We start from the raw sequence: 26,863 nt of genomic DNA, 5'->3' as shown, positions 1-26,863 counted from the left end.
ATTAATTACACAAGAGCAACATTCTGCAGGTAGGTGTATTGGGAGGGGAATTTTGGATAATGTTAATATTTTGCCTATGGTAAGGCTCAGGAGGGGCTAGGGTGGCTTGGATCAGGTCATGATCGAACATGACGTTTACTTGATGAATTTTGTTAAGAAATAAAAGTACGCCTTTGCTAACAGCTATAACTTTTAGTAGTATAAAAAAAATTTATACTTATTTTACTATAATTAAAATGAACTATTTTTCACTATTTTATTAAAAATGATAACTATTTGTTGAGAACAAACAAGCTTACAATCAAATATATTTGGGAGGGAGGCGATCCACATCTTGATCATGTGACCTATATGGAAAAAATTCATACATTAATTAGTTACTCTCTTCATTTATTTTTATACTATTTTGAGATGTCTAATAATACTTGTTCAATTTATAAGACCAATGAATAATTTGCCATGTTATGTCTATTTTATCCTTGCTATTAAATACTAATTCATTTTTCAACGTTAAAATGACTTATATTTAATAAGGACGATTTTGGTAAAATTACCCCTATCACTTACTGCTTCTTAATCCATATGTCAAGTCAATAGTGAACAACTATTATTGAACAGAAAGAGTAATATTTGAATATGCTTCTTCAATTATTTTTATTTATCCATTATACAAAAATATATTTTTATTTTTACTTGTCATTTTTAATATATTAATTTTATTTTTTTAAAATAAACATAATCTTTATGTGCAAACAATTAAAGTGCAGTCAAATATTTATTTAGTGAATAATAAGTTACTACTGTCCACTGCTCAGTTATGAATTGTTGTGCTCATAAATACTACTGCTAATTTTATTGAGTGTACTTCCAAAACTAACCTGAAAATATCCCACCAATTAATAATACTCTCTTCGTTTTATATTATTTGATTTTTATTAACTTGATATATTTTTTAAAAAAATTAATTAAAAGTCTATTTTATTAAATTAATTTATTAGTAATACTTCAAAATTTTAAATTTGATTATTAGAATACTATTTTCTATAATTATTAAATACAAAGAGTAGTTTGAGAGAAAATATAATAAAACTCTCTTAATTCGCTATAATCTCAAATCAATTGGAGTCCATTATTTACTCCTCCGTATATGTTTATCGGTTTATGTTTGACTTGACTTGAGTATTTCTTAAGAAACAATTAGTGATAATTTTACATTTTACTCATTATGGTCCAATATAAATGAAATATTGTCACTTTTTAAAGATTTAAAATGAATGATTTTTTTAAGATTGTAATAATTATTCTTCTTTTTAATTGATTTTCAATCATTTTTAAATTTTCAATAATGATTATCTCTACTTTTTAAGAAGAATTGGGAAAAAAGCCACTGATTAATATAACCTATATCCTATAGATAGACATGTTGAATCCTTGACAACTTTGGATGTATAATATCAATATGAGTATTGTGGATGATTGAGTTTTTTTACATATATATTTTTTTTATATTTGTGTGTATAAGTCAACTTTTATACACTTTGATTAATTTTACAGGATACCCATCATCTTTCACCAGCAACATGTACTAGGTAACTCTGTCTACCAAGGTTAGGACAGATGGAAAAAATCACATAGTATTTTTTGTCAACCAATGATTGGGTATAAGAACAATCATCTAGAACATCACAATTTGAAGACTATTAATCACTCTCTGATCTAATGACCACCGTTCATCCACTGATTCATGTAACCTATATCCTATAGATAGACATGTTGAATCCTAGACAACTTAGAAGGTTGAATATCGGTGGGATGATTGAGGTTCTTCTATATATTTTTTAAAATATTTGTGGTGTCTGAGCTATGTTTCATACACCTTGACTAATTCTACAAGATACCTATCACCTCAAATCAACAACATGAACTAGGTAACTCTGTCCATCAAGACAAGGACAAATAGAAAGAATTACCTAGTGTTTTTTGTCAGATTGGAGATAAGAACGATAATCTATGAATATGACACCATGACTCGAAGGTGTTGGGTTTTATTTGCCTTGAATTTCTTACCATAAATAGGTTTTCCTTTTAGGAAAAGGTTTTGGATTGGCCGGTCCTTTTCTTGTAGGAAAAAGTTTAGGACTCTATAAATAGAGGTTTGTTCCTTCTAACTTAATTAGCATTCACAATGTAGTCTTAAGGGCTTTGAGAGTTTTGGTTAGGGGGAGAATTTGTGGGTCACAAGCTTGATACGTTATCACTTGTGTGAACCTCCCATGTATTCCGAGTGAATTGGTTGAGGTTATTTCTCTCTATATTTTGTACTCTCATGTTTATATAGTGGATTGCTCATCTCCTTTGTGGACGTAAGTCGATTGACCGAACCACATTAAATCTTTGTGTCTTTGTATATTTCTCGTTTGTCTTCTTACTTGTGGTCTTTCGAGGTTTGCTTTGCTAGCTTCCGCGCTACACCTGCTTATTTCGGTCCTAACAGAAGGTTGTTAATCACGCTCTGGTCTAATGACCACAATTCATCTACCAATCTTAGTTTTTTGTCTGCTTAGAAGTCAAGGATACAATAGTACGAACCTATAGAACAAATCTTGTTCAAGTAAGGTCGTAAATAATAAAAAAAAAACAGTAGTTGAGATTCTTTTATTCTTAATTAGACGTTTGGCATTTGAGCTATTCAAATGAAAAAAATCTATATCATTCAAAAATGAATCTTGCCGCATACGAATCCAAATTTAGTTAAACCCCAATACGAATACTGAATTAAAAAAAAAAACACTTGATAGTGGGACTATATATATCCATAATCTTACATAGTATAGTGTAATAATTGCACCCAACCTACTTGTCAATGTCTCATACACCCCATCCAACTACCACCCACTTATAAATGCTATCTCCACTTAAGCCTTTAAATATAAGTTATTCCCTCTCAATAAAACTCAAAAAAGCTATTTCCCTCTTGTCAAAGATGAAGAACTCTATAGCTCTCATCTTAACTTTCTTGTTCATCACAATCACTATCACTTTTGCTACTACTCAAAATGATGACAACAATAATATTCCTGGTTTTGGGCCTGGTGGTGGATTCAATATCCCTGGTTTTGGGCCTGTAGTTGGAGGAGGATATGGTGGTGGATTTGGAAGCCCAAAAGGAGGGTATGGTAAAGGTGGAACCATAAGGCCCACTATTGTTTGCAAAGATAAAGGCCCATGTTTTGGTAAAAAATTGAAGTGTCCATCAAAGTGTTTCAAGTCATCTAGTGGGGCTGGAAAAGGGTATGGATATGGTGGTGGGGGTGGTGGATGCATCATGGATTGCAAGAACAAATGTCTTGCTTATTGTTAAAGGGATATGATTATGGCTTAGCCTTTCGTAAACAACTTTTTTGCCTCCACGAGGTAGTGATAAGGTCTGAGTATACTTCACCTTTCTCAGGCTCCACTTTGTGGATTTCACTGAGTATGTTGTTGTTGATTATGGCTTAGCCAAGATAGTACTAATTAATATATAGTAGTATATAGTATTTATTATATGTTGGGAAGTTTCTTTTGGAAGTTGATGCTTTTGGTTTTTGAGTATTTTGGTTTGGATTTAGTTTTGTGGGAACTCTTATGCATGCAGCTATGTTTATGCAGTTATATATAATAATATAAATATATAGTATAGTAGAATTGATTATGAGATATGTATCTATTTGGAAGTGATATTTCGATTATTGGTTTATCTGATATTATGTTTGTTATTTACGCTCCAATTAATAAGTTTGAGCCTATAAGGATATTCCCAAATTGGTTATTAAAGAATGATTTTATTATGTGATTTTGATAATTCTAAACTGAGACTTGATTAAATTTTGAATTTGTTTTAAGACTCATTTTGGGGGCATTGACTTGGCAAGTGGACAGATCATAATATTGTTGATTATTTATGTGGTTATAATTATTTCATTTAAGTTTTAAAAGAGAATTTTAAAGCAAAGTTAGTTTTAATTATTAAAAAAATAACAGTTTAACGATAAATTAAAAAAGAAAATGTGCTACAAAAATTGGGATAGTGAAAATTTAATTTTGAAATTTCAATACTAACATAAATAGTGTATTATATTATATTACTTCTCTAGAATAAGTTTTAATGTAAATCATAATCGATAAAGTTAACCCCTATAACAAAAAAGATTATGGATTCAAGTTATGAAAATAATCTTTTATAAAAATACAAAGTAACACGACATACAATAGATTTTTTATAGTTCGGCCTTCTCTAAATCCCACACATAATAATTGAGGGGGAAAATGACAAATATATCCCTAAACTATCGTAAATGGTATGCAGATATCCCCGTCATATTTTTGGGGCATTGGTGCCCCTACTGTCCAGAAACTAGAGCATATATGCCCTTCACTCTAATGAAAGATTAAACAGGGACATGTGACACAATCTTATCTATCGATTCGATATTTAATAAATGTCGGATATGTGGATAAGATTATGACACATGTATGTCCATTAGTATAAATGGTATATATGCTCTAGTTTTTAGACGGCAGGGGCACCATTGTCCCAAAAATATTACAGAGGGTATCTGCATACCATTTACGATAGTTCACATGTATATTTATCCTTTTTCCCTAATTGAGGGCAAGTAATGGAGAAAAAAAACTACTTTCTTTGTTTGGATTTACTATGTTAAATTTTGACTTGACATACTTATTAAATAAGAAAATAATGATTGATATACTGAATTTACCATTTTATCCTTATTAATTGATAATTCTCAAATATATTTACTCATTACATTTGTTAAAGACATTGACACCGTGTTAATAAATTAAGGATATAATAAAAAAAGAAAATTATTCTTTTTTAATTTGTCAAAAAATGATAAGTAAAAATAAAAATTAAATTAAAAAATATTTGACAAATAAATTCAAACGGAACGAGTATAAAAAAACGCGGTTTCTCGAATTGCACTCGAGTTAATGGATCAAATAGAAAACTAATAACACCGAAAGTTTCGTCACTTTGTAGGCCAGAGTGCCAGACAACTCACGCGATTTGACACTTTCAAAGAACAATTGGCATGTTATCATTTAATATTAATGACATGTGTCGTGTATTGATAATGTTTGTATTAGTATAGCCCGTTTATATCACACTTTTTAGAGTACGTCTCTCTCTTTTTGAGTGCCAGACAACTCACGCTTCTTCTACTAGTTCAACTATGCTAGACGCGCAAAGCGCTCTATCTCAGTTATTTCGCCACATCTACAAAAAAAATAGCACAGAGTTGCTTTGACTCGGACATACCCGACATCATTTAATGTATAAATTACACATCCCTATCAATACATTCTTCTCTCACTCAATTGTATTGTTTAACTAAGTAAAAAAAGTTCAGTGGACACTTTTGGGTAGCAGCTACAAATTTCCAGCAATTGCTTTTTCTGATTTTGATAGTTTTGAACTAAAACCAAACTTCTGAGTGAAATATCCACATTAGCAGATACAAATGTCCAGTCCTGAATAAGAATAACATGCACGAAATCATAGTTTTCATCCGTGTTTGCTACAAAATCATGTAATGAGCCATGCCCCCCATCATCCATTAGTCGTGTTACCAGTCGTATGACATTGAAAACAAAATAACTTGTACCTGATTTGCTGTAAAAATTATGTGACCAAACACTGAAAGGCCAAGGTCAAGAAAGGTGATTTACATGCACAAGGATTGTTTTTGACCAGAAATATGATGATCTCTATAATTTTTCCTAAAAACCATAGTGGTCAGTGTAGTAAAAATGAAGACATATACATATATGAAAAAACATATGGAAACAAAGTATATCTGCCTGACTGACTGAAGTGACCAAATCTTATATCTGTTACCACACCATTATATTGCTGCCCTCAAGGCCCCTCTTGCAGCTTCGCGTTTCATCTCTGCAGCTTGACCACTTCCGCGGAAATACATGTATACTTGCTGCATAATTAGATAATGGGGAAATGAAAATCAGTGAGGATTCGTGTAGCCTACCCAAACTTGCTTGGGACTGCAGCGTAGTACTTGTCATTCACGCTGTCTAAGATGACAAGAATAAAACTGTGGAGCGAGGTCATACCTGAATAACCCATATGCTCAGCACAGACTCTAGACAAAATAGCCCGAAACCGATGAAATAGAAAATCTGAAGAAAAAAGGAAAAGAAAAGAGGTTATTAATGAAGTTGGAGTTGTGACTTAGATAAAATAGATTAGTTGATCATTAGTGCTAACATTAGTTAGTTAACACTAGAAGATTCCTAACAGAGTTAGTTAGTTTGTTAGTTAGTTAATGCTTTACAGCTGTCAATAGAATAGGACTAGATGTGTATATAAAGGAGAACTTTAGTGTATTCTCCAAGTAATTCAATTCACTATGTACTGATTTCTCTTCAATGAAGATGCTTATTTCTGTTCTCTAGTCTCTCTTCATAATACATTGTTATCTGCATTTGCTATTTTGTATCATGGTATCAGAGCATTGCGGCCATTAATATGGTCTAGATCAGGTGTGTAAACAGGAGAAAAGCTGGAGAATCAATGGCAGACGTGATTGATAATGAATTACCTGAGAAATTAGGTCACAATCATTCATTGTATCTGAACAATTCAGATACATCTGGAGTAGTTCTAGTCTCTATTCAATTGACAGGATCAGAAAATTATTCTGTATGGAGTCGATCGATGAGAATCGCCATACTTGGACGAAACAAATTGGGGTTAATCGATGGAAAATGCAGAAAAGAGAATTTTGGTCCAAATCTGAAGGATCTGTGGGAACGTTGCAATGCAATAGTGCTCTCATGGATCATGAATTGTGTTTCAAAGGAATTGTTAAGTGGGATCGTGTATTCATCTGATGCTTGTGCAGTATGGAATGATCTTAAAGAGAGATTCGACAAGGCAGATTGTTCAAGGATCTTTCAACTACATAGAGAAATTGTGACTCTATCTCAAGGGACAAGCAACATTTCTGAGTATTTCACAAAATTACGACTACGTTGGGCAGAGTTCGATTGCTTAGCTCCATTTCCCAATTGTAATTGTGAAGGTGCGCGAGGTTTTGTAGAATTCATGAGCAGACAAAAGTTGCTGCAATTTCTTATGGGACTGAATGAAACGTATGAACAGGCTAGAGGTCAAATTTTGATGCTTATCCCAATTCCTTCTGTAAATCAGGCATACTCGATGATGATTGAAAGAGAGAGCCAAAGGAATATGGCTACTGTTACGGGGTCAACTATGAATATGGATATTGCTGCTTTTACATCTGGAAGGAACACACAACATCCCAAGTTTAAGAAGAATTGGAATGTCCAATGTGATTACTGCAAAAACATGGGTCATGCCAAAGTCGATTGTTATAGACTCATTGGTTACCCACCAGATTTCAAGTTTAAGAAGAAATTTGGAAATCAGAATGAGCATAATGTACGGGGAGGAGATCAGAGGACACAGACTCAGGCTCATTTTGTGAAGAATGATACTGGAAGGATATACAATGATGAAGGAGGACCTAGTCGAGCTGCTTACAATGAATCCCACAGAGATTTACCAAATAATAATCAGAATAGAATGATGTCTGATAGTCACATAGGGGGAGGTCTTTCTGGTACACACTCAGGAGATTGGTACAGAGGACCCGGTCCTTCTAACTATGCTCAAAATCAGTACAATCAGATACAACATCACATGGATAATCCACAGCATCATGCTCAATTTCAGAGGTTAACTGGCAAGGAGAATATGGGAGAATCTTCAGCCAACATGAGCAATTTTGCAGAATCATCCAACATGGGAGGTAATGCCTTTGCTTCACATGCAGGTAATATATCTCATCCTCCTATAGATGCATCTAAAGAGACTTGGATCATAGACACAGGAGCCTCTAATCACATGATCTCTAATAAGAATATGTTGATAAATGAAGTGACGATTCCTGTTAGTGATAGTAATAGACAGGTTCACTTACCCAATGGTGGTTCAGTAGCTGTTTCAAATATTGGTACTTGTGAAGTTATTGATGGACAAACAGTGAGCAATGTTCTCTACATTCCAGATTTTAGATTTAATCTAATGTCTGTTTCCAGCCTAACTAAGGAGTTACAATGTTCAGTCACCTTCTTCCCTAACTTTTGCGTATTCCAGGACCTCTCAAGTGGGAAGGTGTTGGAGATTGGTGAAGAACATGAGGGACTCTATCTGATGCAACATAAAGAACCAGTCCACACTAACAACCAACCACTTAGAGGGATGATAGCAATTAAGAATAAAGTTGACATCTTGTTGTGGCACAGGAGATTGGGTCATGCATCCATTGGAGCTATGAAACAATTGTTTACTCTTGATCACAATGAATGTAAACATGCTCTAGATAGTTGTGAAATATGTCCTCTTGCTAAACAAACTAGAATGCCTTTTCCTATTAGTGATTCTAGAGCAACTTGTGTTTTTGATTTACTGCATTTAGATGTTTGGGGACCATTTCATGTACCTACTTTCGATGGGAATAAATTGTTTCTCACAATTGTGGATGATCATTCTCGAATGACTTGGGTCTACTTATTGAAGTTGAAAAGTGATGTTGTCATCGTCCTGAGATCTTTCATCCAGTTAGTACTAACTCAGTTTGGTAAAACTATAAAGATAGTGAGGTCAGACAATGGAACAGAATTTGTAAATTCAGAATGTTATTCCTTGTTTCAATCCTATGGGATCATACACCAAAAATCTTGTGTTTATACCCCACAACAAAATGGAGTGGTGGAGAGAAAGCACCGATATATTCTGGAGTTAGCTAGAGCAATTCGATTTCAAGGTTCCATTCCATTGAAATTTTGGGGACACTGTGTATTGGGTGCTGTTTATATGATGAACAGATTGCCATCTGTATTCTTATCAGGGAAGACCCCTTTTGAAGTGTTTCATGGTTGCAAAGGGTCTTTAGATCATTTCAAGACTTTAGGTTGCTTGTGCTATGCAAAAATCTTGCCACCAGGGGATAAATTTGCACCAAGAGCAATGCCTGCTGTTCATATGGGATACTCTGAGGTCTCTAAGGGCTATGTTTTGTACAACTTGGACACTCATAGTTTCTTTATTTCCAGAGATGTGAGTTTTAAAGAAGAGATTTTTCCTTTTAAAGCTCATGTCCCCTCTCATCCTGTGTTTATAGACTCTTCAACAACTGATGCAACTGATGATTTTCAGCCAGTCATACCAACCAGACCCTGCAGGTACAGAAGTTGTTATTCAAACAGCTGAGGTCACCAGACAATCTACTCGACCAAAGAAGCAGCCCTCCTGGATGACTGATTTTGTCACTAATGCAGCTGTTGCATCTACTCTTTATCCTCTCTCACAGTCCTTGAGCTATGCTCATTTGTCCTCACAATATCAATCATACATCTATGCATTCTCTTGTATTCTTGAGCCTACATCCTATCAGGAAGCATGTCGTAATCCCCACTGGATCTCAGCAATGCAGGATGAAATACAGGCTCTGGAAGCTAATCATACCTGGGAATTAGTTCCTTTACCCCCTGGTAAAGTTCCCATTGGATGCAAATGGGTTTATAAGGTGAAATTCAAGGCAAATGGTGATTTGGAAAGGTACAAGGCTAGATTGGTTGCCAAGGGGTACAATCAAAGAGCTGGTTTGGATTATCAGGACACTTTCTCACCAGTTGTGAAGATTGTTACAGTGAGAAGTGTCTTGTCTATTGCTGCTGCTTCAGGCTGGCACATTCACCAGTTGGATGTATACAATGCTTTTTTGCAGGGTGATTTACATGATGAGGTTTACATGTCTCTTCCTGAGGGCTTTTCTAGCCAGGGGGAGAACTCAGGATTGGTTTGTAGGCTAGTAAAGTCCTTGTATGGTCTTAAACAAGCTAGCAGACAGTGGAATGTCAAACTCACCGATGCATTAATAGCTTCTGGTTTTGTGCAGAGTGGTTTGGATCACTCATTATTCATCAAAAGACTTCATGGACATATTGTAGTAGTGTTGGTATATGTGGATGACATGTTGGTAGCTGGTAGTGACCTAAGGTTGATTGAGCAAACTAAGGAAGAACTACATGCTAAATTCAAAATCAAAGACCTTGGAACTTTGAGGTATTTTTTGGGGATAGAATTCAGTAGATCATCCAAAGGGATACTAATGAACCAAAGAAAATATGCCCTTGAAATGATAGAAGAATTGGGGTTGACTGGTGCCAAGCCATCATGGACACCTTTAGATATCAACTTGAAATTAACAACAGTTGAGGTAGACAAAGCATCAGGAGTAACAGATGATCCTTTCTTAACAGATATAGGATCCTATCAAAGGCTAATTGGAAGACTGTTATATTTGACATTGACAAGGCCAGACATTGGATTTGCAGTACAGACATTGAGTCAATTTTTACAAGGGCCAAAGAAGTCACATATGGAAGCTGCTATCAAGGTTGTTAGATATGTAAAAAGAGAGCCTGCAAGGGGTATTCTGTTCAGCAGTAAAAGGGAGAACAAATTAGTAGCATATTGTGATGCAGATTGGGCATCATGTCCCAACACAAGGAGATCTGTAACAGGGTTCTTGATCAAGTATGGAAATTCACTAATCTCATGGAGGTCAAAGAAACAGACAACTATTTCAAGGAGCTCAGCAGAATCAGAGTACAGAAGTATGGCATCTACAGTTTCAGAATTAGTATGGATCATTGCATTGTTTAAAGAACTTGGAGAGGAACTGGAAATGCCAGTGGATCTTTTCTGTGACAGCAAAGCAGCTTTGCAAATAGCAGCAAATCCAGTATATCATGAGAGGACAAAACATATAGAGATCGATTGTCATTTTATTCGAGAAAAGATACAAAAGGGGCTAATCAGACCATTATACTTGACAACACATGAACAACAGGCAGATATAATGACAAAAGGATTAATCAGGTCACAACATGAATACTTAGTATCCAAGCTAGGCCTTTTGAATGTATTCACACCAGGCAGCTTGAGGGGGAGTAATGAAGTTGGAGTTGTGACTTAGATAAAATAGATTAGTTGATCATTAGTGCTAACATTAGTTAGTTAACACTAGAAGATTCCTAACAGAGTTAGTTAGTTTGTTAGTTAGTTAATGCTTTACAGCTGTCAATAGAATAGGACTAGATGTGTATATAAAGGAGAATTTGTTAGTTAGTTAATGCTTTACAGCTGTCAATAGAATAGGACTAGATGTGTATATAAAGGAGAACTTTAGTGTATTCTCCAAGTAATTCAATTCACTATGTACTGATTTCTCTTCAATGAAGATGCTTATTTCTGTTCTCTAGTCTCTCTTCATAATACATTGTTATCTGCATTTGCTATTTTGTATCAGTTATCCATGTTAATAGGCTGACTCCAGCAACTTGTATGTGATATTTGTTGTTTATGCGATAAATTTAATATGCTAGGCAGGTTTTATAAGACCAGCTGGCCAGATTGTTTCATGCTCCTAGTTTTGTTTTCGAAATTAACTAACGGATTAGCCTAGGCGCGAGAGTTGCATGTGTGTGTGTGTGTGGGGGGGAGGGGGGGGGGTGATTTGAGATAGTAGAGTACGCATAGTATGTGAAAACATACCCCAACAAGAACTTGTTTGCCGATGAGATCTACTGCAGGTAGAATGCCTCTGTTCCAACAAATTGTAAAAGATCAGATCATCGAAACAGATAATAATAGCAACAATCAAGAGAAATCTAGAAGCAATTAGCTAAAGAAGGCGAAAAGCTTGAGCCGGCTAATCCCTTGAATTAGATTAAGAATTTTCTCCTATATGGAATTAAGTGTTCAGCATCTGGAAGGAACTTTAAAAAATGCATTCATACATACTTCTCCATAAAGTCAAATGCAAAGTAGAACTTACGTAAGCGATTTTCCTCGGAAAACTACTGGAGGAGCAACAGCCGCAAAGATGCAGAATGCAATGTGAAGCTGTACACAGAAAGAAAATGTAAGACATCTTTGAATTCACCAACTTAATGGGAGACAGTTAAAAAAGCAAAAAAGAACTTACCAAGTAAAACAAGAAAAACCACGCGAACTTCATAGCACCCTCATTTCTGTGACAAAATATTTGTGTTAGCTCCATGCAAGAAAGAAAAAAAAAAAGTGAAATAGCATAAGAGGGAGTTAGACATGGGATTAAACTTTTATGCTGTGATCCAGGATATAGATCATCGTCGACCAACCCACAAGGTCTTAATAATGAACGAGATTTTCTGCTACACTATCAAACTTATAAAATATAATACTTCAGCAACATAACCATTATTCAATTGACGACTTGGATTACTGCTTTCAAAAAGTGGGTGATTTAATCTGAAAGTAAATGTTGAGTTCTCCAATAGAAAGGAAAATTTACCTGAAAGCACGATAAAGAGGACGATACCACAGTACATAGGCTCCTGGAACCCCCGATATGAAGTAAATAATTGAAAGGAACCAGATCTTTACATCTAAAGCCAAAACTAAAAGTTAGATCGCTCCATAAATAAGCCATCGATGACATGTAGAATGCTGAATCAGACAAACCTCCTTCTTTAATCCATGCTGTAGTGGTAGCAATGATGTTCCACAAAAGGCAAGCAAAAATTCCTGTCACCATCATCGGATATCTAATCAGGGCGAGAGCACTAAAGATCTCACAGGATGTAGAAAAGTCAGAAAAGTTAAAACTCCTGGCCAAGGGGAAGATAATAAGCACAAGGAATTTCACCAAACCTCAATTTACTTTACAACAGAGACTGATATAGGCAGTTTCTGAACTAATAACTTGAGGGTCATGCAAGAAAATATGGACAAGATGACGGAAAAAAATGCTTGTTCTGCTTATGCTTTTCATGATAGAAAATAGTTGAACTGCTGATCAAAAGGAAAAAGACAGACTGCATCCAATTCTAAGTTTTCTTGCTACAAGTCTGAACAGGCTCTTTCTAAATTTTGTACTTAATTACTTGAAGGTTTTGCAGGACAATTGAGGGGGGAGCAGAGAGAAAAAAATCTAGATTTTGCACATTTTATCCATAAGCTAATTTTCTCACTCGTCTCCTTTCTTCCGTTGGATGATAACAGTGTTGTTTTTTCCCCCCTTCAATGCCACAAATTAAAAGATGACATTTTACTTCTGAAGATTTTTGTTACTAGGTAAATTAAATGTATCAAATGGAAGTCAAATGCAGCTTTAGGTTCCAAGTTTCCTTGTCTTTGAGAAAAGATAAAGATGCCGGACTGTCAAATTTTCTTTTTTCTGTCGAATGCAACAGTTACGAAGTCTTAAATGTAGCATGATAGAAAGAAAATCAGTAAGTAGAAAGTGTCACATAAGGTTCTTCAAACTAGAAGAACCAAACATATAGAGAGGCAGAGTTGACATACCCAAAAAGGTAGTAAGCGCAACATATTGCAGCCTTTGCAAATGAACTGGTATTTCATTTGCAATATCATGATGGATGATTGGGAAGAATGGAGGCCAATTTTTCGCCTCAATAACAATGCCAGCTGCAATCAGAGAGAATAGAGGAATTGTAATGAACTGCATTAAGTTATCTGAACCATGTAACCTTTTCTTTCATAAGTTTCATTTATAGACATTTGAACCATCTAACTTTTTAAAGTAAACTTACAAATGCTCAGAAAAAAACATAAGATCCACATTACTTAAAGCAACACCAAGCCCCAGAAATGACCAACTCGGTCTCGGAACTCTCTTTGGAATTCATTTATTTCTCTCAGGGGTGGCTTGGTGGCTTTTCACCTGTCACATGTAATCCAAAAAGACTGACCTCAATAATGTTCACAATCATACCTTAGTTGAGGATCTCCCTACTCATATGTAGGAGGAAATACTGCCTACTTCTAATCAGTTTGAAGAGAAAAGGGAACTACCTGATTCATGCCTACAATAGCTTGCTGGTGCCTAAGAACAATAGGCTGAATCCCGTGAAACCATTTCCTAGAAGTTCATTGATATCTTCTTTTTATAAAGCAAATCGACTTCGATTCTTGAGTAATCTACATCACTTCTGCTTCTATTGGAACACAGATTCCCCTCTCTTTTTTTAAATCACTCTAGCTTATACTTATAAATATAAAAAAAAAGACTAAAAACAAGAAGAAAGGGGAGTGTTCTTCTTCTTTTTATTATTTTTTCATAAGTAATTTTGGACAGACCAATGTATGTGCTAGGAGAAGGAAAAAGACTGACAAATGACACAATGACAATGATAAGAAGGAATAATCAGGAAAGTTAAAACAAAAGGAACAAAGGTTCATTCAGCTTTATTTCATCTAAGTACTTGGAATTTTTTTTATGTTTATTCCCTTTAAGTTTCTTGTTTAGATGTCTAAAAAATCACCAGACAGAAATAGCCTCATGTTTAAATCTAGAGATTGTAAAAGGTCACGAATGATAATTGGATAAACATAGGAGAAAAAGGAAATACCTCTTGCAGCAGCCTCTTCTTTTCGTCTCAGTTCCTGCGTGGCATCAACAAACCAAATCAGGGAATAATGACATTTGTACCCCAAGCAAACATGAGCTGCTGGGAATATGGAAGGAAAGAGTACTTTTCCACTTGCACTGTACACAGATCAACAATGATTTCAATTGGTAGAAGAAGAAGAAGAAAAGCCAAAAAGATTCAGACACAAGAGACATATTATAATGAAATTTATGACCAGGGGATGACTGTCTCATTTTTTTTTTTGCAGAGCATAGGAGGCTTGAAGACAAGTTCCTAAAAAGAACCAAACCGAAACTGTCAAACCAAGTGAAATATAGGGTCTGAAAGAGTTTCTGATTTGACAAATTGAAAAATCACCCTCAGATAAAGAAAGAATGTTTTATGGAGTTGGTGATCAACAAAAGACCTCTTTTCTAAAGTATTGGATTTCACAAAGAACTGAAATCTATCTTCCATACTGCAGTTAACCTTAGTCTCAAGCATTACTAAACAACAAAAGAGTAAAACCATAACTTCTTAGAACATATGAAGTCCTAAGAAAGCTGTATCATTTTATCTTTCAAACCATTTCGCAGAACAAGCTGATTACAACTAATCAAGCAACAGGAATCCTGAAAAAGACCATGAACTACTAGTACAAATTTAGTTCATAAATCACGTGTACCTGTTCCCTCCTTCGCAATTCATTCTCCTTGGCCTGTAGTTCCTTCTCTTTCTTTTTCAAGTCCTGCAATTCAGAGTGACTTAATTTAAAATAAAAATCACAATAATAGATGTTAAATACGATAAAATGAGTTGATAGCTAATCACATTCAACAAATTCAAAAGTTGAAACTACCGTAGAACTATCAAGAGGAATATCAACAGGCACATCACGATCATAGAAATCAGCAGGTTCATGCGGAAGGGGTGAAAGTCTTGAGTTTGTTGCTGGAGGAACACTACTCTGAAAGTGAAAAGAGGATAGATTATTAGCATGGATCAAGAGAAAGGGGTAAAATATTTTATCCACAGAAGGACTCCGAGATCCCCAATGAATACATGTCACGGCAAAGCAAAATATGTTTTGAATTTGAGGAAACAAAGCTCTTCAAGAAATTATAGATAGAGACATAGAGCATAAAACTAGGGTATCAGCTAAAGCAAAGCTACTACTTTACCCTCTCCACTCTCTCCTTTCCCCTCCCCAAAGAGAGGAGGCATTACGAATATGAAAGGGAACAAACAGAAATCCTCAATTAAGGCAATGCTAATATTTACCTCTCTTTCTCAGTCTCTCCTTTTTACCCCTCCACTAGAGAGCAGAGAGTTGGGTTACTGAATTATAAGAAAACAAAACGAAAATACAACCCTAATGCAAATATACCCATGTCTTTCTAGAGATTTTGGCTTTAACTAAAGGCTGAAATATCTATTTCTATACCTAAATAACAGCTGCGAGAATATGTCAGGACATGTCTGGAGTTGATCAGGCTAAGCGGCACGGGTGGAGCCAGTTTAGGCGAAGGGTGGCCCGACACACATCCTTCGCCGGATAATTATGTGGTGTACAGAGATTAAATGTTAGCATATTATGAGTGTATATTTAATTTAGCACACCCTTTGCCAAATTCCTAGCTCCCACAAAGTGTGACACCGTAGACAAAATTGGTAGCTTGGAAATACAAAAGAGAAGCATGAAAGTAGAGCTTGGAAGAAATTATCTTGCTCTGGTGCGAACCATATGGAATAGAAGATCATGTTCAAGAGAGAAGGAACCCATTGTACAAATTAGTGGAATTTTTACGTTTTTGCACATTTTTTTTAGTACAATTGACATTTATGATGACTGGATGCCTTTGTATGATGCTGCTCTGAATTTCGCATACATCTTGTAAGCAAATTTTAGTCAATCAACTACAGCCCCAAACTAGCTGGGATCAGCGTAAACAAACTTTCATTAAATAAAAGTGCATTATATCCCAGACAGACAAACACAGGTTACTACCCGTCTAACTCACTGTGGTATAAAATGCTCCTCCACTAAATTTTGATTGCCCTTTCGATTTTCCTCCTCCATCCTGCAAAGGAAAATATCAGAAGATAAATTAGCCAACTATCAAGACCTGAAAAAACTCTGCTTTAACACAAGGGATTAAAGTCTTAATGACTTAACAGCATCATTTCATGTAGTTCTGTAATTACAGATAAAATGTTTTACATTCAACAACATATACCAGCGATTAGAAGGTTCTTGATTCACATATGATGGTAGAATTTGTCCAAGATTCTCCAAAACCTTGACTGGTAGAGAGTAACCTAGCACTTTATACAACCTTTAATATTTATGCTGAGTTTCATGTTAAATTGCATTTACTTGTCAAATCTAATGAGAATTATGTGTTGGGATGGGAATTACCCACTAAAATGACATTCTGATACTTACTACTCGTACCAGTGAATACATTCAGAATTAAATTGTATAGTTAGTCACACAAAATATAGAAATCAAATCACAGATAAAGGGCCTTCTGCTCATATTCTTATAATGTAAAACAGACCGATTCTCCAACAGTCATCGGCCAAACAATCGGCCTGCTCTTCTCTCTTTTCTCTATTGAACTCTTTCCTGAAAATGTAAACCCCAATACTACTTTTTTGACAAAGATTTCTAAACTGTAAAACCCCAATAATACTTTTTTGACAAAGATTTCTAAACCCTTTCCAAAGATAAGACAGCTTGAGGCAAAATCATCCACAGAGCCAAGAATTCTATTGTAATGAGCTGAGTCATTACACTCTAAAACAGCAGCGTATGGAGGTTAATTCACAAATGGATTTACAGGGTAATAAGGGTCAGTTTAAGAGTTAGTTAAATAAGAATGAAGGGTTGTGATTAAAATGAGGGGACGGCTCATATCAGAAGGGGAAAACGCATACAAATACAGTTTCATCGGGAGGAGAAGGCAATGAATATGGTATGATCTTTTCTCATGCTTTTCTCACTCTCAACTGAATCCTATCTCTCCCAATTCTCATCTTCTTCCTTATATCTTCTAAACTCCTAATTTTTATCCTTTATCATGAACCATGGAAATTTCCTAATTGCGCAGCTGATAGTGTTACTCTCATCTTCAGATATGATGCACAGTTCTAGTGATTACACTGGAAGACAAGTGTGGATCTGGGCATTTCTAATTTAGCTTTGTTTAATTGCTTTTGCGTGTAATTGTTGAATCGTTATCAGATTGTGCTATTTCATTTCTGTATGAATTGTGGTGATTAGCTGTTTAGTTCGATTCTGCACGACATTAATCGAGTTTGGTTAGTTAAAACATTATATCTATAAACATTAAAATTAGAAGAACCAAGTCAAAGGTTTATGACCCAAAAGTTCACACAACAATCACCTCGTAAACTCGAAAATATTCAACAACAGGCAAGGTTATTCTAACTTATCAACAAAGAACAATACATACACAAATGAGTACCAAACATAGAACCTCAACATAAAGTTACATCATAAAACAAAAGATTAAAACCCCAAATACCCAATTCAGCAAAGTCAATTTCAAGTCTTACACTATCAATAAATCAGTCAATTCACTTACCCATTAGGAAAAAGACTTGAACTTTAGTTCCATATACACAAAACAATCACCCCCATCAATTTATTTTTTTTATATTAAAAAAACAGAAAAAAAAAAAGAGAGCTTACAGCAAAGGGGTTAACTTCTTCTTCTTCAGCAAAAGGGTTGCGATCATAATGGTTAGCCATTTCAGCAAAGTTTTGTTACTGTCTCAAATTTTTGCTCCAAGAAAAGCTGCCACCAGAAATTCAGCTGAGATCTGAATAGTCAAATAGCTGAAAAAGCTTAAGAGCCAAGGAAGAAAGGAGAAGTCTTTATTCAAATTTTGGGGGCTATTTTATACAAAAAATGTGAAATCAAATGGAAGAAAATCAAGGGAATTATACCATTCTAGAGAGAGAAGTAAAAAAAGTCTTCTCTATATAGTTAAAAAATTAAATTTTTGGGAGAGAGAGGGGGGTGGGGGATTATTAATTAATTAAGTTGTTGATAAAAAGCACAAAATTGACAAAAGAGGATTATTAAACTTTGGTCATACTTTTACTTGTCATACACTAATCCAATTAATTGATAATTAATATTAGATCTTAAAAAATAAATAATTGTTCAGAGTAAAACAATATAGCTGTTTTAAACCTATTTTAAAAATAATGGACAAATAAAAACGAAAGTAAGAAATATTAGCTTTTGTCAATACTGCAAGTAGGGGTGTTCACGGTTTGGATAAAAACCGATCCAAACCGAAAAACAAAACCAAACCGATAAAATAAAACCGAATTTATTTGGATTTGATTTGATTTGGTTTTAGATTTTTGAAAACCGATAGTATTTGGTTTGATTATGATTTTATTAAAAAAACGAAGAAATAACCGAACCGAACCAATGAATTATATACATATATTTTATTAATATACATACTTAATATATTGTTTTTATAAACAATTTTAAAGATCTTATATATGTTTTCATTAAAATTTATTTATACTTTACTTGTTGAAAGCAAGAATGCCCATGGTGAAAACATTTATCTTATTGATTTTATGTGTATGAGTATCTATGACAATCTTTGTGGGACCGAAATGTTATTGTCTCTTCCTTCTAAGCCAATATAGTGAATTTTAAAGCTTTATTGATAGTAAATTCAATGATCGAAAGTGTGTATGGTTAATAACCGAACCAAACCAAACCAAAATCGATAACCACCAAATCGAGAAATGTATATTATATTTGGTTTGATTTGATTTTGATAATTTTAAAGCCGATTAAATTGGTTTGGTTTTAATTTGAATCAATAACCGATCTAAATCAACCCGTGCAAGTATAGTTTGGTAAATATAATTACTAATTAAAAAAAATTTCCTAACAGAAGGGTTCTACTTGATAACATCAGCTTTTTCTCTCGAGGGAAAGACTTCTTAGGCGTAGATTATTGTTTTCGTCCCCGAACTATTGACAACCTTAAAAACACCCTTCTACTTAACTAACTAAACTTGGATACACCATTGATACATTCTTAATATGCACATGACATAACAAGTGATTTCAAACTCTTGTAAGAGCATGATATTCTTAATAAAAATCGAGAGAAGTGTTGAAAACACTCTTAAACTTGACGAGAATTTAGGAGTGCATTTCACTAATGTTGCAAGATCGCAAGATCGGGGGTGTATTTAGCTTCAATTAGTCAAATAAATAGGTGTTTTTAAGACTGACAATAATTCAGATAATTTGCGCTAAGTTTAGGACTATATATATATTTTTATTTTTTTTAAAGCTTCAGAACAATAATTTATACTATCATTTTTATTTTGTTTGGGAAAAGAACATATGGCGCGGCAATCAGTAATATAAAAAACATGTGAGCTACTCTCAGCTCGTCAAAATTGAGGGATATATCATACACTTTTCCAACATATACATCAAGTCTAAAATAACGTTTTAAAATCGATAGAGCACTGCAGGCCTTGAACCGGTAACATGGCTACCACGGCTAAAAAAAATATACATTACACATCTCGTTAAACTATCGTTAGTTCAAGATCACAAAATTAGAACTTTAACGATCCACAACCAACTTCATGGAACTTAATTTTCTTAAATTCATAGTACCATATTGTGGAATTTTCAATATTAACCCTCCAATAAAAGCCTCACCATGTACAATTTGACATCCATCCTTAATTTGTTCTCATTGTACAATCTTTCATAACAAAATAAATAGTAGCAAAGGATGAATTTATTTCATAAAATAGATCTCCACAAATTTGTTGTTCATTTTATATATGCTTTGATAAAAAAATCTGCATTTCGTGCAATCCGAAAAGATCATTTTCTTCTGGGGAATTAGCTTATCAATTCCCCGAAAAGTACTACAAGAATCGGTAACGAACATCGCCTGCAATCGTTCAGGCAAAACGGAGTTGCCACAACTACCAAAACAATGAATTAATTATGGAAATTCAATAGGCCTATACAGTAACAATTTACAAGTTCCCTTGCAACTGCGTGTTCGTGGGAGTCGGAAATGACACGGCAAAAAGTATTGACATACACTCGGGTTCAGTGTATAGCCTCGTATTATAGTCTTTGATCAAGATATTGTATGCATCTATGATTATCGGTAAAACGTTATCTTAGCTTACCCTGTAATTTTGGTATTTGTTTGCGTCGTCGTTTGCGTCTTCGGCTGATCGCTTCAACTGGATCCACCCAGTTCTTGTCTTCCTCTACAGCTCGTTCCCACCGATCCTTAAATATTTGTAGCTCATACATCGACTGTCGTCGAATCTGCACCATGTAAATACAATGAATACAAAAAAAACACTCTGCAGTGTTTTCTAAGAGGAACCATAACCAATTCTATTTCTGTCTGAAAATGTGTGGTAACTCAGCAGGATAGAAGCAACGTCTTACCTCAGATCGCACGTCAACAACGTGTCTCTGTAGGCCAAGAGAAAAGAAATCAAACGAAAGTAGTAATCAGCAAAAGTTTAGCGTCGAAAATTTCTCAAACTGCTTAAGCAAAGGAGCAGTAGGATGTTACATACCTTTGTAGACTCTTCAAGATTTGAACGCTGTACAAACATGAACAAATTTTAGTGGTGCAATAGAAATAGCATACAACGTCGTAATACCGATAAAGAGATTTTAAGTAATACGCACTGTCTGCAATGTAAAGATTTTTATACAAGCAGTGTAATTACTGTTTTTATTTAACTACCAATGAAATGCTTATCATAGATATCGACCAGTAATTAATTCATAAGTAATTTGATTGTGTCAATATAGAACATAGAACTTGAACAGATCGAGTAAATATAGCAAATAGGACTTACGGAAGGATTCGAACCTCCAAATAGCAGGACCAAAACCCGTTGCCTTACCACTTGGCAAACTCTATCAATAATAGATAAACAAACATTCAAACTTGGCCTCACTCTACAGCGCAACACACAACTAAACACTCTAACTCATCCTTTTTGTGTCTCGTGGCATCAGATGCTGACATGGCACATCAATTTTGGAGGTAGCTCGATGATACTGATACAATGGAGACGAGTTGAAGTGTCTAGATGTGCATACTCAAAGTTGGGAGTGTTTAGTTGCTAGTTGAGGTAACGTTAAAGTGTCTTATCTATGTATTATGTCTAAATATTATTCTACACTGAAGTTTGAATAAGAACCTGAATGCAATTATATACGACATATTTTGGGATAACAAACAGAGAGAGCAACAAAATTGTGTCTTACGACTCCAATTAAAACGGATATAGTAACGGAAGGTTACCTTCTTCAGAGATGGCCCTCCTAATGTTTGAATGCCCTGGTGGACGATATATTCACTATCAACTACTCCGACTTTTTTGGTTCGGTCCCCCTACAATAATTTCAAGTTCCACATAAGTTAGAATCATGTATGTATCCACTACTTCCAAATAATAATTGACAGCACACAAAACAGAATTCTTCTATCCCGTTAAATAGCTTAAATGAGAACAACTCTCTCCAGAAACTAATACATAGCTTGCCGCCAACACACAAAAAGGTGCCCTCTTCATCAATAAAAGCTAAGCCGTTGATGGACAATTCATAAGGTTTTGACTTAGATGTGAATGACAGTTTAGTATGAAGAGATGAAATTGAAAATGTTAAAACGAGTGAAATTAAACTGAACTAAAACCAAGCAGCCACAAAGAAGTGATCTAACCTGTGCACAATAACCAAGTTTCATGTCCATTCCCCATCCATGAACAAGATCATTCTGATAGGAAGAATCAATAACCAGAATTTCATTACAGTAGGTTTGAATCAGTACATGCGTGGAAAACGAAAGCAGGTAAAAAAATGAACAAGCAGAGAATTCTTCAGCATGAGACGAAGTGTAGGTGAAACATAATTGCGCAAAGGTTGGAGGATGTGTATCCAATAAAAACACATTTAACAGTGTAACAGAACTGAAAGTGGACAGTAACTAGTCATGAAGATTAGCAAGTGCACAATATCACGATGATATAGTTAACAGTTGCATTTTAGTAGCTAACACAAGTAAAAGATAGTTGAGTCACTGCCCGGAGAACAATCCTCCGAATATTAGGTTAGCTTAAACAAAAATCGCTTTATATCTAGACACGAACTGTGGTCACCTCCGACAGAACCGGAAGTTTACCTGTATAAGATGCCAAGCACACACCCAAGCAGATATTGAAAAGACTGGAGCCATTCCTTCCACAAATCTGCAGATCAAGAGTATTGATCATACACATTCTCGTAGATTTTGAAACATTCAAAAAGATTTCATCAAATTACACACACGTGAAGCAAGATTTTATCCAAATTGTTAAAAAGAAAAGCATTTATAGATCATAACTACAGGTAATGTAGAAATGAAAGCATATGACACTGGAAAACAAGATATCCATTATATTAATTAATGTCAAGGAGAATGCAAATGCTTAACCAGATCGACAATGCACACGGCTCATAACAATTGTATTAACTGTATAAAGCTTACCCACTGCATGGAGGACCTTCGCTTTCACCTGAGCATTTTGTACTACCTCTGCTATCATACACTCGTCTGTTTAAATAAGAAGTGCATTAATATTCGCCCAAAATATTCCAAAACATTAAATTTGAGGAGTCAGAGTATCACAGCTCACCTGTGGAACCTTTTTCTCTTGCTTCTTATTGTGATTCTATGATGTATTTCAGTTGAGTTCCGGTCCAAGGCTGGCTGGGAAATTTCAAGTCCTTCTGATTTCACGATTTCGAGGTACCTGGAAAAACAAAAGTGAAGGTCCAAAAGGAAAAAAGAAATTAACATCCAGCAAAAGTTGATTGAACTATAAAAACAAAAGTTCACCAGGATTAAATTAGAAACTTATATCAAATATGTTTATCTGAAGATTATATATATATATCTAACTTAGGACATATTTATGCAAGCATTTCACCTTCCAGGATGGAAATTCTTCACGCCCAAATCTTCATCCCAAAGGAAAATGTAATCGTATATGGAAACAGCAGCAGGATGTAAGAACCGCTTTGCAAACCACCTGCGTAAAAAGGAAATCACAACAGTACCAATGAGTTCTTCTACTTCACAAGTATACAAGCTGATCGTAAATTTTCGCGTGAAGAAAGTTCAGCATAAAAAGGAGGGGTCTTAGACAGCCCTTCCAATCATAGAGAGAACTCGAGAATTGTATTTCAACTAATTTTTCAACATCAAAAGCATTAGAAGTTATTAACAGACACACTTCCAGCAATTGGAAACCCCAACTACTACTCTGCATTGTTTCTATTGAGAGAGCAGAACAATCACTTGTCCGCAAATTAAGATACTAAAGGCCCCCACCCCCTCCAGTCATAGTGAAAATCAGCCTGCTTAATTTATGTCCTCCCCAAAACCCCACGGGATTAGGAACACAGAAGTCACCGATTTCAAACTAAACAAATTTCAACAAATTCCAAATCATTCACCATATTCGTACCATTTAGTTTGGTTGTTTGCAACAATATGAACGGCTTCTTTACTCCATTGGAGGTCCCACCAGCCATCAACATGTCCATCGTAGTGAAACAAGATGATTGTAAAATTCTCTGAAAGAAACTGAATTAAAGTAAATCAGGCATCAGACACGACTGAAAATCAGAAAAGGATTAGTCAATTACAAGAATTCCGAAACAAAGACGAGTAAGATGTTATACCTTTTGGACAAGAGTATCAACATTTTTCTTTTGTTTAATACCAACTGCCATTGCCAACAGGTTACGAGAACTAGAAACACTACCCTGAAAGGGGCAACACGGAGGGCGAAAAACTGAGCAGAAGAGAAAAACTAGTAACAATGATAATAAGAGATCCTAAAGGAAGATGCTATATTGATTCAACACTTAATGAGTAGAGAAACACCTTGGACTTTGAATTACTTGTAGACCAAAGAGGCTTTAACTCTAGATCTGAACTTGCTTGGATAATACCACGAGGCAAACTGTTCAAATGTGTAATATCTACATCAGAATCCTGGATGGAAGAACAAAATGCATTAGAATGACAATTGATACAAACTCTTAAATGCAAAATATTTCAGCTCATCAAGAACCGGAAGCTAATAAGTGTCGGATAATTACAAATTTATATATAGAGAAGAACAAAAATGCAACTACCTTTGAAGAATAAAATGGATCCGATTTCGACTCCATCTGAAAAGGTGCACAGGAAAGTATGATTATCAGGAGAGTGGCTGGTTGTATTGTTCTAGGGCACAACATAAGGTATCTCTACTTTCTCAATATAAATAAACGGAAAAGTATGTAACGAACAAATGGTAGCACCATCGTACCTCTGTTTGTTGATACTGATAGTTAGTGGTCCTATACACAATTAAAAACATAATTGTACATATAATCCCCATAAAAGCAATCTGTTTCACCTTTACTCCACATGTTACCTGCAATTCCGCTCTCAATAGTTCAATATACAGTAAACTTGGATGTTCCAAAAGAGGGAATAGATTATTTGTGATTTTTAACCCCACTATGCATTCACATACCCTGTCAACAAAGACGCTCTTTTTCTTCGTTGACGCCACCGCCATGATAGATGCCCTCATAGGCAACTATGCTATGATATAACGAAGGTTGCTCATTACAAGCTGCAATGATAACAATTTGGTAAACACATTAGAGAGGAACAGTGTTTACGAGAAATAGCCTATTTATGTAAAAAGGGGATTCAATATCTACAACATGCTCCTTGTTTGACCGTACGGCAATAATTTAAATTGTGCTCTGATGTCCAAACATACTTCGGAACTGGGACTAGTTAATTGGCTCTATGCTATAAATCTATAATGCGGGGAGAAAGAGACTAAACGGCTTTATAATCCGAGCTCTACAAAACATGAAGCGAGTTACTCACGCGCACACCAAGTCAGGGCACTCCACCGACCATCATACGACAAGTCACATTTTGTATCATCGTGGCACTACTTGCTCGTCATTTCTGCTCCTACAGAATAGCTGGTAATACCTCCGAAGGGCAGAGAGACCGTCCACACAATAGTTTTAGAGTAGGAGGAGCTCAGAGTTGGAATTCAATAGTCTAAGAAATGGTTATATTTGTGCTGACAGCTACTGGTATCATCACGATAGCAAAGAGGTGCAGCTACCAACTTCTACTAAGGCTGGCCATAATGTAATATGAATAAGAAACTTGGAAACAACAAGTAGAATGAAGTATTCCCAAGTGTGGAAATGCAATGTCAGGCACAACTATGAGAATCGAAACTTAAATATCGTTTGGAAGACCTATTCAAGAAGCTTCCAAGGCCTGAGCGGATCCAACACTTTTTGACACTGAAATAATTGTAGTTCTAAATGAATAATGTCCTCTGGAAGACCTATTCAAGAAGCTTATTAGGCTTGAGCCGATCCAAGATTTAAACTTTACTGATTTTAACAGTGGTAACACCGAAATAATTGTAACTATGGGTGCAGATCTAGTATCTATTAGAATTTTTGTGAGTTTTCACATAAATATCTATATTCCCTAGGATGGACACACACTCAGCGGAGACAAAAAAAAACACTAGGTGATTTTTCCCACTTGTCCTAGCCTTGGTGGACAGAGTTATCTTGCTACCAGTTGGAGGTGCAGGTATCCCGTGAAATTTAATCAAGGTGCGCAAAAGTTGATCCAGACACCACGATCATAAAAAGGCTCGAGAAAAATGGAACTAGATATAAAGAAGACATCATAAAAAGTTAAAAATAAAAAAAGGAGGAATACAATTCCAGAATTAAGGTTCTTGCATCAACATTGAATAACCTTTAATTTTATTAGTTGTTAATTTTGCATGCAGGCATTAAACAGTATATATTTATTTATTCAATTCCACTGGGAAATATAAGCAGACAAGAACAAAAACTTCGAAATTTTCAATCCATTGAGTGATTATTCAATATCCCTAAATTCCAAAAATCATCAAGAACCCAGAAAAAAAAAATTAGTAAATAAAAAATATCCTCACCGAATTATCAGTATTTTATGCAAAAAAAAAAATAGATTTCACAGAAATAACAAAGTTAGAACTCAACCTTTTTCTATCCAAATTTTTATAAAAAAAAAAATCACATTTGATGCCCATATCTAAAAAGAAACGTATTAAATCCATTTGAAGTGTTAAAATTAATTAATTAAATGAACTAATGTTTTAACAGAAACTTTATAAATTCAAAAT

General features: G+C 34.9%; 2 protein-coding genes and 1 pseudogene across 4 annotated transcripts; 1 reads left to right on the top strand and 2 right to left on the bottom strand.

Annotated features, from left to right (window-relative positions):
- Nucleotides 1-2,495: 2,495 nt before the first annotated feature.
- On the bottom strand, nt 2,496-2,621 carry LOC125810197 (small nucleolar RNA U3; annotated as a pseudogene).
- Nucleotides 2,622-2,952: 331 nt separating this feature from the next.
- Nucleotides 2,953-3,744, top strand: LOC125810101 (glycine-rich cell wall structural protein 2-like). The gene has a single exon (XM_049489622.1). The coding sequence runs from the start codon at nt 2,984-2,986 to the stop codon at nt 3,359-3,361; it is 378 nt and encodes a 125-aa protein (XP_049345579.1). The 5' UTR covers nt 2,953-2,983; the 3' UTR covers nt 3,362-3,744.
- Nucleotides 3,745-5,673: 1,929 nt separating this feature from the next.
- Nucleotides 5,674-25,264, bottom strand: LOC125810091 (secretory carrier-associated membrane protein 2-like). 3 transcript variants are annotated; one of them, XM_049489611.1, is made up of 26 exons: nt 25,175-25,264; nt 24,965-25,072; nt 24,789-24,824; nt 24,535-24,645; nt 24,330-24,413; nt 24,113-24,231; nt 23,573-23,674; nt 23,279-23,395; nt 23,131-23,196; nt 22,786-22,852; nt 22,327-22,380; nt 21,907-21,996; nt 21,167-21,193; nt 21,033-21,059; nt 20,863-20,906; nt 15,389-15,491; nt 15,215-15,277; nt 14,530-14,563; nt 13,463-13,585; nt 12,620-12,682; nt 12,450-12,543; nt 12,102-12,147; nt 11,952-12,019; nt 11,669-11,717; nt 6,136-6,201; nt 5,674-5,996 (listed from the first exon to the last, which is right to left on the bottom strand). In XM_049489611.1, the coding sequence occupies exons 1-26, from the start codon at nt 25,232-25,234 to the stop codon at nt 5,910-5,912; spliced, it is 1,908 nt and encodes a 635-aa protein (XP_049345568.1). In that variant the 5' UTR covers nt 25,235-25,264; the 3' UTR covers nt 5,674-5,909. The 3 variants fall into 3 exon arrangements, with proteins under 3 accessions (XP_049345568.1, XP_049345566.1, XP_049345567.1); XM_049489609.1 differs by lacking the exons at nt 20,863-20,906; nt 21,033-21,059; nt 21,167-21,193; ... (10 more) ...; nt 24,965-25,072; nt 25,175-25,264 and adding exons at nt 16,551-16,610; nt 18,248-18,531 and having other exon boundaries at nt 15,389-15,496; XM_049489610.1 differs by lacking the exons at nt 15,215-15,277; nt 20,863-20,906; nt 21,033-21,059; ... (11 more) ...; nt 24,965-25,072; nt 25,175-25,264 and adding exons at nt 16,551-16,610; nt 18,248-18,531 and having other exon boundaries at nt 15,389-15,496.
- Nucleotides 25,265-26,863: the final 1,599 nt, after the last annotated feature.

Source organism: Solanum verrucosum, unplaced genomic scaffold (assembly GCF_900185275.1).
Source record: "Solanum verrucosum unplaced genomic scaffold, falcon-dt-bn FXZP01000281.1, whole genome shotgun sequence".
NCBI lineage: Eukaryota > Viridiplantae > Streptophyta > Magnoliopsida > Solanales > Solanaceae > Solanum > Solanum verrucosum.
Note: the sequence above shows the minus strand (reverse complement) of the source record. Positions and strands in the feature narration are given on the sequence as shown.

Coding starts and splice junctions, on each gene's coding strand:
- LOC125810091 (XM_049489611.1), bottom strand. CDS start 25,234: ATGAGGGCATCTATCATGGCGGTGGCGTCAACGAAGAAAAAGAGCGTC. Junction 15,278..15,388: donor TTCCTCTTGATAGTTCTACG/GTAGTTTCAACT, acceptor TCTGAATTGCAG/GACTTGAAAAAGAAAGAGAA. Junction 12,683..13,462: donor TGCGCTTACTACCTTTTTGG/GTATGTCAACTC, acceptor TGATGGTGACAG/GAATTTTTGCTTGCCTTTTG.
- LOC125810101 (XM_049489622.1), top strand. CDS start 2,984: ATGAAGAACTCTATAGCTCTCATCTTAACTTTCTTGTTCATCACAATC.